The 16,030-nt window shown below is 38.9% G+C and overlaps 1 protein-coding gene across 8 annotated transcripts in view; it reads left to right on the top strand.

Moving 5' to 3' along the window:
• LOC145999709 (uncharacterized) overlaps nucleotides 1–16,030 on the top strand; it is a 653,269-nt gene that overhangs the window by 510,764 nt on the left and 126,475 nt on the right. Inside the window, exon 2 of one of the 8 annotated variants that reach the window (XM_083136984.1) lies at nucleotides 4,010–4,208. The exons of the other annotated variants lie outside the window; for them this stretch is intronic. Coding sequence (XP_082993110.1) covers nucleotides 4,157–4,208 — 52 coding nt within the window. The 5' untranslated portion in view covers nucleotides 4,010–4,156. The remainder of the gene's footprint in view (nucleotides 1–4,009; nucleotides 4,209–16,030) is intronic. 8 annotated transcript variants of the gene reach the window in all.

The raw sequence follows: 16,030 nt of genomic DNA, 5'->3' as shown, positions 1-16,030 counted from the left end.
TACAAACGTGGAAGTGAAGTTGACATTTGGGTGCACTACGTGGAAGGAGCACCCCTTACACCCCGATTTGTTATCATGCCTTCTCATTTCATAATTCGGCCTTTTATCATGTCATCGTCTTTTCTTAATTGTTTTGGCACAGTTATTAATTCTGCACAACCAGTGGTGCGATTAGGGGTGCGAGGGGGAGTCAGTTGCTCACACACTATACTATACTAAATCTTATCTACCAAGGGAAAGTAAACTGTTCTTGGTTGGTTGATTGATTTGGTGTTCCAAGTCCACTTAATGCACAGTAAGGCTAATCGGGACTGGTCATACAGTTTAAAGTGGGACCCGAACCACTATGTGCTTCCACCGGGTATCGAACCCGCGATCCCTTGATTACAAGGCGCCGATTCCACCACTGCGCCATCGGGGAGGCCGTGAACTGTTCTTGCCCCCCAACCCCCCACGTTTGGTACCCAATCGCCGCCACTGTGCACAACTGTCATAAAGTGAGCACATGCCATTGTATCTCTGGAGTATGATTTAATTAATGTTGAACTACGCTGTAACTGATCTGCTATAATCTTTCCTTTTTTTAATAGGGAGAGATGGCACTGCATGCAACAGAGTGCTTCATTTTTGTTGCTTATTTTGCGTGTTTCCATACACATCTTGTTCTCTTGATATTTAAACTGCAATTTTACTTAATTAATTCGTGGCATTTTGTGAGTTCTTCTTAACAAATTCCGTTGTCCTATATTATGTACAATCACGCACGCTTGTTTGTTGTAATAAACCCATTTGTTTTTAATGGGTTTGTTACAACTAGGGATGGCCAGATCCGGATCCGGAATATTTGTTTCCGAATCCGTGGATCCGGAATTTTCGGATCCGGATCATTTTGGCCATCCCACATGAGCGCTTCTTTGGAAGGTAAGAATGTGTTTATAACATATTGTTACCTGCTAATATACATATATATATAAAATATACATACATAGTGTGTGTGTGTGCGCGTACGCGATTTCTAATTAATACACTTACAAGGGAGGTTATCTAAGTGTCCCCCTCCGATTTCCATGAAACTTGGCAGGTGTATAGAGGGGCCCAAAGGAAGAAATACATGTTTTTTTTTGTTTCGGCTAAAAAATTGTTTTAGGGGGCACCCACCCCCCTCTCAAATGTCAAGATGAGGACAAATTGAAGTGGGAATCTGACCCCTGTTACAACCCAGCATTGTCCGTGACTGTACAGTAGAATTAGGATGATGTTTATTCCAGAATTTGAGCCTTTCTCTTATCATAAAATCCTATGGCGTTTCCTGATCTAACATTTCCCTGATTTGTATATTAGAAACACATCTATCGGCATTGGCTATTATTCTTAAGCAGTAGCGTAGCAACATATCGCGAGGCCCTGGGCGAGATTAGAATGCGAGGTCCCCATCCGTTTTTAAATTTGAAATCTCATTGTGAATCGATAGAAAATTTTCAGGGACACGTCAGAAAATTATCATATTTAAATAATAATAGGTTACTGAAGAAAATTATATTTAATAATTTCACTCGCCCTAAAAATGTCTTTCTTTATTTTGCGGTGGCTGAAATATGAAGCTGTAGGTAGGAAGTAAGAACTGCTTATAATATCAATTGCTTTCTTGAGTTGCTAACAATGTTGAGTTGCTAAATGCCTCGCACTTGATTCGTGACAGTTGGAGGTGCTTTATTGTTAAGATATTAAAATCAGGAGTGCAAGGTCGAGAGAAAGAAGAGAATACAAGACAAATTGCTTTATTCGAGAAAAGAAAAAATGGGTGAAATTGTTCAGGCAAGTTATCGTGAATTTGTGCGAAAATGTTACACATGAGAAATATGACAATAATTTTTATTATTTCCGGGCACCCTTAGGCTTAGAGCCTGTATGTTACGACCCTGATTTGACGTATTATAACGTTTGACTAGAATTGAAAGCTAGGCCTACAAATTAGTATTTTCCATTCTTTTCCTCTCACTTCTATTTAATATAGTTTTTGTATCAATCTCATGAGGTGCGAAGCCCACCGCTTGCTACGCTACTGTTGTTAAGATTTTGTTTTGTATAGTTTCCAGTGGGTGTTTTTTGTAAAATAATGCACCGTGTTCCCACACAACGCATGCGTAAGGTAGCATCTATCTTACTAGTACATTAAATATCGTTAGCCTGTTTTTAATCGTTAATGCAGAGTTGCTGAATAATGGATAAAGTTGAGCCATAATTTCACTGTAAATCAGTTAAACCAATGCAACATACTTACACGTCTACCTGTCTATGTTCCAGAAACAGGAGCGTGTCTGGGCTACCTCACTGTCACATGATCCTAGGCTATGAATAGAAATAAGTTTACCAACTCTTAAGAAATCAGGTTGCCAACTCTTAAGAAATCAGGTTGCCAACTCATAGGAAATCAGGTTGCCAACTCATAGGAAATCAGGTTGCCAAGTCATAGGAAATCAGGTTGCCAAGTCATAGGAAATCAGGTTGCCAACTCATAAGAAATCAGGCTGCCAACTTCAGAATCACCATCATCATCTCACTGATATGAATAATTTTATCTACAATTTCTGATCGATTTTTCTCCCATATTTTATTCTCTAGACTTCAGGCTTCGCAGGTAGCCTAGCTAGCCTAGAATATACGCTCCTGTCCAGAAACTATTTGACCAAAGGATGAATAATTACGAGGTTTCAATAAGACGAAATAAAGCGACAAATCGAGCCGAGACTTAGGATGTCTCGTCTCGAATGAGACCTTTAGTTAGTGACAATGCGTGAAATATGTGAAAATTTCGCTTTTTATTGAAATTGTTTTACTATTCGGCTTATTCAAACATGGCAGTTGTGTTGCTGGCTTGAGTATAGATAAGCTATACGTGCAAAGCTCATTTTTTGTTTCGTTACGAGACCGAGAATGATCGACTCGATAAAAAAAAGACTAGATTCGACAGGAGAAACTTACCTCTAAAATCCCCCTCCACTCCCCTCACCCAGAATTCCTTCTTTGGAAGGTTAAATTTCAGTACAGTGACGAACCAGTACCCGTGGCGGAGTGGTTAGCACATCGAGCTACGACGCCAGGGGTTCTGGGTTCGAATCCCGGTATGGGGATGGATGTTTGTCCGTGTCCTTTGATCAATTTCATCATATCACTCATTCCCATCTTCTCAAATTACAGTGTGGGTACGTTGTGACCTTGTAATCGAGATGTTCGAAGCTCGACGGAGGCACATAGTGGTTCGCATCCCACTTTAAACTGTAGGTCCAGTCCTGATTAGCCTATGTGCATGAAGTGGACTTAAAAACAACTTTAATTTTATAAACATTCACCAAATTGAGATTGGTAGAAGTCGTAGCCCCCTCTTTTTTTGATCCAGCATTCTTAAAAAAAAAAGGTCAAATACTGGAGGAATACGGCAAAATATAGAACTGAATATTGAGAAGATACTCGCCACATACGATGAAATTCCCTACGAAAATCCAAGCAACCCCACTGTTCAAGGGTAAACACCTAGGAATTTCAGTAAATCTACAACTCAAAATTTCTTCTGACTGTACTAATGTTTTAGTTTCTACCGTATGTTGTACCGTAAAAGAATGTGTTTAGTCAACGGCATTAGAAATGGGACACTGATACTAAAATACTCGCTTCCCTGCATGAGTTGATTTCAATAGCAAATTTTCAGTGACAACTTCTACTAACGCCGTAGAGTTATGCAACACACATAACGCCTTGCGGGGAAGCGAGTATATCAGGATCTAAGTGCACATTTTTTGTGCTGACTGTACAATTCAGCAGTAGGAGAGTTTACGACTATTTTACCATACTTTGTGTAGTGACGTAAGCGGTGTCAGAAAATTTTGAAAGCACTGACGAAAGGAGCAGAACGTTACGGGGCAAGGAATATATGCGTGTGTGACTGCGTATGCATGCGTGTGTAAGTGCGTACCAAACAAAGTGATCCACATGACCGTGTTTCTCCCTGCAGCTCTGAAAGCCTACTGGAACATAGTTAATGTGAGTGTCGAAGGCACGAGCAGGTACTTTGTCGTACGATGTGAGATTGCGGGAGTGAGGTGATGGGACCCAAGAGGCCTGGTTGATTTGGGACACCCTGCGGCCTCTCAGACACAGGATGCGCCTCATCAGGCTCAAGAGAAGGGGGCCCCGGCTGCTGCCGCCCAGAGGTAAGTTCCAATGTCACCAGGGTTGGAGAATTGCGCAGTACTTGTATTTAGTGTCGTGCCTAGCATTTTGGAAAGCGTGGTAGTAGTCGGTCCTCATTTTGCCATCTTTTGCCTTTTACGTATTTTTCTTTATAGGAATACTGGGTCAAAGGGGGGAGGGAATTTACATTGTTTATTTCAAGTTACAAAAATGCAGAAAGATTGTTCTTTTTATTGTTAATGACAGATATAACTCTCAATTAGTTTCTATTGGAACATAATAACCAAAGTGAAAACAGCTTTATACAGTAAAACCTCGTTAATCCGGACTAATAGGGGGGATAATTTGACCGGTTTAACAATAGTCCGGATTAACTGAAATAACCTAAAAAAACAGTAGAAAGTGCATTAAAACTCCGTTTATAGCAATAAAACACATTTATTATGGTGTATTTAAAGAGCATAGGTCTAAATACACTATACAGTACAAAGTCTGCTGGAAACAGAATTTCATCAGTGGATGACTGCCTTTTCTTTGGGAAGTTCTCTCGTTGACTTTTAGCCACATTTAAAACCATGCATTCTGCTTTTTTTCCTTTTGCCTGTCCGGATTAAGCGAAGTCCGGCTTAACGAGGTTTTACTGTATATTAAATCATAACTTCTATAAAATATAGCCTATATATTGAAATTTGGCCCCCAAAAACACATGTCTAGTTACGCACGTGCTATTTTCACCACTTTGGTAACGTGTTATAGTGAATATAAATTAATATGCTAAATATTTATTTTTTTATTCTTCGCAATTAGCCTAAAGTGGCAGAAAGGGGAAGTAAAATCTATAAATCAATTCAATTCATCCATGTGAAGAAAAGTTGAGCTAATTTTTCCGATGAAGTAACTTCAAATGTCTACAATTGTATGTAAATTTGAGTTAGTTAATTTCTTTAGTTTCAGTGGCGTGCTCAATGGGAAGGATGGTTGATGGAGCTTATACCCCTCCCTTTTGGTCCAGCTCTGCTAAAAAAAATATACCGTAATATACATGAAAATATGTTAAAATTTCAAATTGACTACTGAACAAAGAAAAAGCCATTGTCTCCTCGTCACCTTGTGGAATTAGTGGGTACGCCACCTGTTGCAGTGTTTCAAAATGTAGCAGGAAGTGACGCAGAGGAAAGCAACTTCCTTACAGTCCGTTTCCCCCGCATTCGAGAGGGCGCCACGTGTGGACAGGGTCACATGTGCAAACAAACACTGCATGCTCCTCTCCTTACAAAATAATCGTTCATTTCACACCCTCAGCCTTTTATGCCTACAGAGTTCCAAAATAATTTTGTCCATTACAAGTTTTGTGGTAGGTTGATCGTGTGGTAAATGATACAAGTTTTGAAAATTGCAATTTGAAAAGCTGAAAGTAGCACCCCCCCTACTTTTGGAGGGTGCACCCAAAGTTTCTGGGGGAGTACGTATTTGATATCCATGAGCAACGTGACTAACTCTTCTATATCTAAACTCCCTTACTAACCAGATATTTTTTAAAAAGAATTGTTTTAAAAAATGCAAGAAAGCGCCGTTTCTAAACAAATAAATGCAGGGTGGCTACTCACCGGGAATTCTTTGAATTCCGGTAATTCTGGGTGAATTATTTGCTCCGGGAATTATGCGTGAATTCCTGCTTGAATTATTGTCCGTAGACGTGAAAAATTGCAACTACTTTTATTAACCCAAATCCCATTGAATTTATATATATTTATTAATGTTCTGAGGCAAGTTTTTCACAGTTTAGTTTTTATGTCTAGGATATAAAAGGAAAAAAATATAATACAATTCTTTGAGATCGTTTGCTTTGTTAGTGTCCTGTGCAGAACAATCTATCTGGCAGACGGATGATTATTGCAATATAACTTGAACTTGATAGGTAAATTTGAGTTGGAAATTCTTATACAATTAAAACCTTTTCGTACATTAATATATGTCGTAATATTTGTAGATGTATTTCGAGTCTCGAGTATGTGAAATGGCAAATGTAAATTCCGCACCTTAAATTAAATATTTTAAATATATATACAGTTTAATTGAATTAGAATTTTTGGATAAATTGGAATTGTACAGACCCTTTATATTGTTAATGTATTTGTGTGTGTGTATGTGTGGGGGGGGGGGGTGAAAGGAGGTCATACGTAAGGTTGAATTGGAGAAAATATCTGTACCATTAAATTTTTAAAATTTCGCCTTGAAAACCGGCAATTATACTTGCATTTTATCAATGTCCTAGACACGGACGTCTTGGGAGGGACTAGCAAGATAATTTTTTCCAGGGGGGGGCAAAGGTGACATATTTTCCCCCATAATAGTGATGCCCCCTCAAAAAACACTGCTTCAGTCTGAAATTATCATGTTCCTTCCACCCCCTTATAATAATTAACATAAATTACTGTGACAACTGAAATTATGTGTGAAATATATACTTTTTAAGTGGACATTCATTTTCCAGGGGAGGACGTCCGTGGTCCTAGAGTATCCACACTGAAATGACATCTGAAATATATTTGTATATATTAATTGAAATTAGACTTGCAATAGCATAGCCCTTAGTGCCCCTGCATGGGCTGTTTAGTGGGTCGAGGGAGAATAGGTAGTTACTTCCATGGGCGTCCGGAAGGGGGGGGGGGCAAGGGGGGCCGTGCCTCCTCTGGAAAATGAAAGTAAACCAAAAAATATGCATTTCACACATACACATATAATTTGATTTTAGCCAGAATAATATGTGTTAATTATTGCATGAACACCATTAATTCAAATTTAAGCAATGTTTTTTTAGGAAATAACACTATTTTTGGGGAAAATTTTCCTTCGTTTGCCCCCTGGGAAAAAAATAACTTCCTTGCCCCTCCCTGGAAAAAATCCTGCGGACGTCCGTGCTTACTTCCCTTAAGACTTTTAAAGTAAATGGCATTTGATCCCTTCTGCTTGACGTCCAAAATTAAGCGATCACTCCCGGAGGCGTCTAAAGAACTTGAATGAAGCTTCTCGGCAGCAGTTAGGGAAAAGTATTCTCCTCACTAGAGCCGTTAATCCGCCACTGTTTCCCCTGGCAATATATATATATATATATATATATATATATATATATATATATATATATATATATAATATTTTCTCTCGTATATGATAATCATTTGAAACATTACCCTCCCGTTGTTGCTGCAGTACTCTTCACGCATCGTCTTGCAGGTGCACCAAAAGGGAAAGCTTTTCTTGATCTAGCGGCGGAACGATCACGTTGTTTTATGGCTTGTTCGTCGTGGGAATGCGAAGGAAGTCTCCATAATTGGCGGGGTGCAATAACTGTGATGGGTCAAGGACGTGTGGAGGCTCTCGTCTCAAGCTCACTGGCGGTGGAATCCAGAGTTTAGAGCGGGAAAAGTTTTTTAGCAGTTTTCAAAGTGGAGTTAATTCGAGAGGTTGCGTGATAGAGGCAAAGAAGGAAGCGAAATTAAAGATTACTGAGGGAGAGAGAGAGAGAGAGAGAGAGAGAAAAGGCAATTTTAAGAAGAGGGAGGAAGGAAATTATAATTGGAGAAAAAAATAAGGAAGTGAATGAAGAAAGATAAAAATGGAGGGAAGGAAGGAAATGAAAGAAGAGACAAAGATAAAGAAAAAATGAAAGAAAGGAATGAGATATAGAGGAAAGAAATGAAAAAAGGGGGGGAGGATGAAGGGAATAAAAGAAGAGGGGGAGAGAAAAGAAGAAAATGAAGAGAGACAGAGAGAGCGAAATGAAAGTAGTAGAGGGAATGACGGGAAAGGGGTTAGGAAGGAAAATGAATCGGGGAGATTGAAAAGTAACATCAAGATAATAAGAATGAAAGAGATGGAAGGGAATTGAGAAAAGGATTTGGGAAAAGAGGTAAGTGTCAAATTAAAGGAGAAACGAAAGTATATTATTTCCGAATTCCAGTGCGAGAGAGAGAGAAGGCTTAGGTAACAACAATGATTATGGGTTTGATAATGATAATAAGTAAAGGCGTGTGTGCGTATTGTAAGGTATTCCACGTAGCAAAATCGATAGAGCTCTCACCCTTGGTGAGAGCGGTCCCGGATTCGATTCCCGACGAGAGGCCCAAAAATTTCGATGTTAGCCCAGCGTCGTGAGAACAATTGGGGAGATACTTGAAAAGAAGTCTCGATAGCCAGAAAACAGCGGCGATGGGACTCGATGCGCTGACAAGTCACCCAATTAAAATGCCGCGTCGCATCCATGGACCGCAAAGCAGGAGGGCTGTTTCACACAGGAGTTCTATATTCATTCATTGTTCTTCCTAATGTACCACTCAGGTACAAACACCACACTCTTGCCATTTGGAAATGTGGCTCATTTCTTTTAGACGTCGCTGATTGGTGGAAGAGTATTTTCGAGTTTTTGAACGTTGCTGATTCAAATAGTTCTCACTTCCAGGCAATATAGGTTACTTTTGACCCGAAGAACAGGGTAAAAGGAAAACTAATTACTTTCAAGTTTCAATATACGTTTGTCATTTTCTGCATATTGAGTTCAAATCAGCGCTTGAAGTGGAAAATGCTAGCTCCTGGAGTGTTTGGACGAGTCTCCGGTTTAACTGGAGAATACTACTACATGGGTCAACATTTGGCGTACCCAAGGGGGGAGGGGGGCTTTTGGCCCAGTATTCCTAAAAAAAAACAGAACGACAAAGGTAGAAAGTGGCAAAATGAGGGCCTACTATCAGAAAATGTGTACGTAACCCCTCCCTTTCGAAATCTTGGGCATGCCACTGTTTAACATGATGAGAATGAGACAGCTGGGGGAGAACATGTGCTTTGCGAGAATTCTACTAGCTGGGTATACCGTCCTCCAGCATCCCCTCTGCCTCTAATATGCATCTGAAAGACCCATTCATATGCACTATAAAACTTCACCAGAATGCAAATCTATAATCTAATCCATGACTTTTCCCAAAGGAGAGAAGCGTGCAAATGTGAAAAAATCCGCCGCCTAGTAATGGCCAAGAAGGAAGCTGGGATCCTGGGTTCGACGAATCTCGAGCAGCGATTGAATGTTTATTTATAGGTCTTCTTGAAAGACATATTTAAGGGGGACCGCCACTTTCGCATATACTGAGTCCAATATCTGGGCTATCTCACTATGTCACGTGGTCCTAGGCTCTGAATAGAAACAAATTGACCAAGTCCTAAGAAGTCAGGTTGCCAACTCATAGGAAATCAGGTTGCCAACTCATAGGAAATCAGGTTGCCAACTCCAGAATCAGCATCATCATCTCACTATATGAGTAATATTATTTACAATTTCTGATCGATTTTTCTCCTGAATTTTATTCTCTAGACTTCAGGATTCGCAGATATCCCAGCTAGCCCAGAATATACGCTCCTGACGCTAAACCATATATACAAAGAGAAATATACTGTCTTTGCCTCCCCCCAGTTTTGGCACCTTGCCCCCTCCCCCCCTCCCCCTCGGTTTTGGAACCCAAGCGCCGCTACTGATTGGGATAATATGCTTTGAATTGACAGTACCTAAGTGGATTCATGCACACTATTACTGCTTAAAATATTAACCAGGAACATTACTTTTTGTCAACGGTACCTAACATCGTTCTGTGTTATTCAATTCTTTATCATCTTGACATTAATTCCTTTGCCAGGGCACTTGTTTTTATACAAATTTTGCCGATCTTAACTACACGTAAGCTAGACAGTGAATACATGATGTTATACGAGTATATCTATTCTTATAGTATTTTTTATCTATTTATGTATTAATAACAATACAATATTAATTAATTTAAAAATTACAAATATGCGTACACTTATATTAATGTATTAATTTAAACATTTATACAGTAAAACCTCGTTAATCCGGCCTAATGAGGGGGATAAGTTGACCCGTTTAACGAAAGTCCGGATTAACTGAAATAACCTAAGAGAACAGTAGAAAGTGCATTAAAACTCAGTTTATAGCAACATTACACGTTTATTATGGTGTATTTGAAGGGCATAGGCCTAAATACACTATACAGTACAGTAAAATGTAAAGCAATACTGTATATACAAAGCAGTATGTACATACGCTACACCCATATTTATGATGTGCGATTGTTGACTTCTAGCCACATTTAAAACCTTGCATTCTGCTTTTTTTGCCTGTCCGGATTAACGAGTTTTTACTGCATTATTATTTGAGACATTTAGTTCGGACCTCATCGTGATTAAAGTAGGCAGCTAAGAGAGCAACGGAAAATACCTGCATCAAAGTTGGTGCAAAAGACGCCATATTATAAATAACAATGCGCACGACCGTTGATATTACAGCTAGCGCCTTGCGACACTGGCGCAACGAGTACTGGCAACACTGCATTTCGGAGAATAGTTTTATGAAAGACGCCATAAGTGATCTTAATTAGCGGCTGAGTCATTTGACAGGAGCCCCAGCCACTCGTGGTCCAAATGCCTTGGTTACTTTGCTCCCACGCACAATTCCAGCATTTCTTGTGGGCATTACTTCGAACTACCAAAGTTCTACGTTTTCTCAAAAGATGGCGGTGTGACCTTTGGTACATTTATAAGATTATAAATAAAGTCTATCGAAGCCAGCATGCTTCCAGATACAAATTATATTGTCACGTAAATGCTATCTTAAACTGGAAAGAATACTGTTTAAACTAACAAGTTTTATACGAGTATTTTCTTTCTTCACTATAATACACAAATTTCATTTGATGTTTTCAGTTATTTAAAAGTACCTAAATGAAAAATTGTAAATGTTTGAAATATGTATCTAAGAAAGGCACTATGGTGGTTGCAGTTGACAAAGTCATACTAGAAGTTTTGTTTTTAGAGCTTTCAGATCGAATAGACATGGGAAGCAAACCTTCAGAAATATCGTACGGAAGTGACGCAACAAGACGGTTCTGGGTTCGAAATCAGGCATCGGCACAAGCGGTTCATTTACTGTTTTCCATCAATTTTATCTCATCGTCCATCCCAACGTCGCGATTAGCGCAAGAGATATAAAAGCGACATAAAATTACTAAATGGAAATAGAAACAAGGTATTATCAGGTACACTTAAGCAAATCAGGTGCTGTAACGTAGCTCCAATTCCTTTTCGCTTTTTTTAAAAAAAAGATGCAGTGTAGAAACTGTGCAACGTGTTAATGAGCTAACTGTAAATCTAGTGTGAATGACTGGTAAGGAATGCCAACGAGTTAAGTCGTGTCGATTGCAATTTGGGTAAAAAAAACTGTCGTGACCAATCACCGGTAACAAGCACTAGAGACCTGCAACATCAAAAATACCGCGAGGCTTCCTCAAGGTGAAAGAAGAAATTTCTAATTTTGTTGTTGCGTGAGAAATTGTACAAATTCACACATACCGTTCGGTGTCAAACCCCTCCCCCATCACGTTATTTCATGCGCCGTTAATTATGTGTCCTACATGCACTCTGTAAGGTTAAGGTTCAGTATAAAAATAGCGGTCATGGGTTCGAATTCCCGCATGGGTGTGCTTTGTGAATGTTCCTTTATTAATATCACTCATCCTCATCGTCGCGATTAGTCAAACGTGGCAAAAAAGCGACGTTAAATCAACCCTTTGGTGGAAAATTGAACTCCTCCTCCCCCTCCCATGACAGGCTGTATTTATTTCTAAACGCAGGAATGATTTAGCTATACACAATGTACAGGATGTCCATAAATTACACTGGGGAACAAAAAAAAAAATTTATTTTGCGGCATAAAGTTTAATAACAGTTTCAGCACACAAAACAGCTGTGATTGCCAATTGTATGATTGGTTCAGTTGAATTGACTCCAGTTATAAAAATAAACACACCATGGAAAATGTAGGAGGTAAAATTACTCTACGCTTTTCTAGGTAATATCAAAATTTGATAATGGGCTGAAATTCCCATAAGAAACATATTTATTTATTTGTAAATTGTTGCTAGGCAACTTATGAAGCATTGCTAGGCAATATATCGGACACTCAACAAACCTTAAGGAAGAATACCAAAACATAAAAATGGTTTTAGAAAGAAATTGAATATGCTGAACATAAGTGGCTCGTGTGTGTGGATTTGAAGATGGTGATTTTTTTACTAGGACAGCAAAGTGGGTACACAAAGAATCCCTGTTTCCTATGTTTGTGGGATAGTCGTGCTAGAGAAAAGGATTGGACGATAAAAGTTTGGCCCCCAAGGGAAAATATTAGTGGGAAAAGCTAATATCATTCATGAACCGCTCATAAATAGGGACAAAATCATCCTTCCGCCACTGCATATTAAACTTGGGTTGATAAAACAGTTTGTCAAGGCCTTAGATACAAGTGGTGATTGTTTCAAATATATATGCCACACTTTTCCAGGACTAAGTATTGAAAAATTGAAGGCAGGAATCTTTGACGGACCACCACAAATTCGTACACTTATAAATGATGCCAATTTTACAACTTACATGTCTTACATCGATCCTGAGGCCTGGCCGAGCATTGTGTCCGTCGTCAAAAACTTTTTGGGGAATCACAGAGCAGAAAAGTACCCCGATATATTTGGAAATATGTTGAAAAAATTTGAGAAATTGGGAGCTAATATAAATGTGAAGATACATTTTCTACATAGCCACATTGACAGATTCCCTGAGAACGTTGGTGATTTTAGTGAAGAACGGGGAGAAAGGTTCCATCAGGATATAAGGATAATGGAAGAAAGGTACCAGGGACGGTGGGATCGCCACGTGATGGCCGACTACTCTTGGAGCTTACAGAGGGATTGTCCTAAAAAGCAATACAGCAGGAAATCGTATAGAAAACGTTTCACATAGTTTGTTACTTCATTGTGTACATATTTTCTTAATGATTTTGATAATAGGCCTATATAAATTTATTTTTATAATAATGATTGTAATCACAAAAAGAAATATTAAATTGTTCTTGGAAGTTCATTTATATGTATGTCTTATGTTTCCGCCATTTTGGTTTAGTTGCATTTATTTCATAAATTAGAGCCAATTCAGGAAATATAGTATTATATCATTATTCAGCAGCATGAAATTGCCCTAAATTAGCTCTCAAACACTGTGCCGCAATTTCACTGTTCCCCAGTGTTATATTTACAACTTTAGACTTTAATAACTTGAAAACTATACTAGATAATGACAAACTGTTTTCAACATGTGACAAGAAAACTCATAAAGTTTTGTTTCCTCATTCATACAAGTCAATGCGTGCATCCCTAGTGGCACGGATAACGTCCAGTCTGTAGTCAATTCCTCTCCATGTACGCACCAGCATCTCCACGGTGACATGTTCAAATGCATTGCGAATGCGTGTCTTCAAGTCCTGTAGGTCTGTAACCTTGTGCACTGTTGCTCGTGGCATTGCCAACTCTCTGGCCGCCGTACGCACCGATTTTGTCAGATTCCTTGCAAACGCCTGCCGCACCCTGTCCACGTTGGCGTCTGACACAGATGGCCGACCCGCCTCCTGTTTATGGAATACACTGCCCGTTTCCATGAATGACGTATGCCAAGCCCGAATGGTGGTTCCCTTCAGTAGTGTATATTGGCCGGTTCTACGCAATACTTAGTAGGTATGCCTTTTTTTTATCAATCGAATATAAGTTTTTGACATATTTTGACAATTTTTTGTCGATGTTTTAGCGTTTAGCGATGTTTTAGTACAAATTTTCACTATACTCATTTTTTTTCCACTCATACTTGGTAGGTATATTATGATCTTACGTGATACAACTTAACCTATCCTTTTTTTTTACGATTATTTAATTTTTTTTACGATCCTAAGTGATATAACTTAACCTATTATTTTTTTTATTTATGCACTGTTTGAACGTCATCATTTGAGGATCATATTTTGTAGGTATTTTTTTTTTATCAATTGAATATAAGTTTTTGACATATTTTGACAATTTTTTGTCGATGTTTTAGCGTTTAGCGATGTTTTAGTACAAATTTTCACTGCACTCATTTTTTCCATTTATACTTGGTAGGTATATCACGATCTTACGTGATACAACTTAACCTATTTTTTTTTTACGATTTTTTAATTTTTTTTACGATCCTAAGTGATATAACTTAACCTATCATTTTTTTATTTACGCACCGAACTAACCTACAAGGGACTCTGTTTGTTTTAATATTTCAGTATTATAAGGTTTTCACAAATTTTATATAACCTAAAATGTGTTGGATGTTGATTTTTAGTATGTGGCAATTTTTTATGAATTTTAAAACTGTTCCGTCACCCTCTCGTTCTTCACGTCGTGGACGAAGGACTTCTCTGCAATCAGGATGACGCTGCATAGAGTATCGGCAGGCAGCGCGTCGTGGAACTCGCAGACGACCTTGATGTTGGTGCGATCGTTGACCACCACCTGCCTTCTCTTAGATGTGTTGATGACGGTCATGGGTCTCCGTGCTTTGAATTCGCTGGGCGTGTAATACATGTCCACGCTTCCCTCGGTCACGCGTTTGTAAGCCGTGTAAGCTTCGTAAAGTTTGAGGTAATCGTTTTTGGTCACGTCGAGGTTGTAATTCTCGCGCGGGAACACTTCGTTCCTACCATTCTTCAGATAAACGTTCTTGATCTTGCAGTCGTCGAATCCGCAAACAGATTTTTCCTAAGTCTTACCGTTTCCAAGATAACCCCACTTCCGGTCGCCATTTTGGATTTCCGAGCATAGGTTCTATTTATATTTTACTTATATATAGGCGTACGTAATGAATCCGCAAACAGATTTTTCGCAAGTCTTACCGTTTCCAAGATAACCCCACTTCCGGTCGCCATTTTGGATTTCCGAGCATAGGTTCTATTCATACTTTTTCTCACGTATAGGCGTACATGATAAATCCCCAAACAGATTTTTCCTAAGTCTTACCGTTTCCAAGATAACCCCACTTCCGGTCGCCATTTTGGATTTCCGAGCATAGGTTCTATTCACATTTTACTTATATATAGGCGTACGTAATAAATCCGAAAACAGATTTTTGCTAAGTCTTACCGTTTCCAAGATAACCCCACTTCCGGTCGCCATTTTGGATTTCCGAACATAGGTTCTATTCATATTTTTTCTCACGTATAAGTGTACATGATAAATCCCCAAACAGATTTTTCGCAAGTCTTACCGTTTCCAAGATAACCCCACTTCCGGTCGCCATTTTGGATTTCCGAACATAGGTTCTATTCCTATTTTTTCTCACATATATGCGTACGTGATGAATCCGAAAACAGATTTTTCCTAAGTCTTACCGTTTTCAAGATAACCCCACTTCCGGTCGCCATTTTGGATTTCCGAGCATAGGTTCTATTCATATTTTACTCACGTATAGGTGTACATAATGAATCCGAAAATAGATTTTTCCTAAGTCTTACTGTTTTCAAGATAACCCCACTTCCGGTCGCCATTTTGGATTTCCGAACATAGATTCTATTCATACTTTTTCTCACGTATAGGTGTACATGATGAATCAGCAAACATATTTTTCCCAAGTCATGAATTGGAGGGTTCTATGACCCTGTTTGTCAAAAATTTGAGATATTTGCAATTTAAGATTTTTAACGCTGGACTTGGAAAATTTTCGATTGATGAAAAATTGGTTCCATGACGATCTATGGCAATTTTGGTATGGGAGGACAGAGGACACCGAGACTCGACCGACACACTAAACCCAAGGTTAGGTTAGGTTAGGTTAGGCTAGGCTAGGTTAGGTTAGGTTAGGTTAGGCTAGGTTAGGTTAGGCTAGGTTAGGCTAGGTTAGGTTAGGCGTTCAAAAGTTACGAGTGATCAAAGTTTTG

This window comes from Lepisma saccharinum, chromosome 15 (assembly GCF_977018435.1).
Source record: "Lepisma saccharinum chromosome 15, izLepSacc3.1, whole genome shotgun sequence".
Taxonomy (NCBI): Eukaryota; Metazoa; Arthropoda; class Insecta; order Zygentoma; family Lepismatidae; genus Lepisma; species Lepisma saccharinum.
This window is presented reverse-complemented; position numbering and strand designations above follow the sequence as displayed.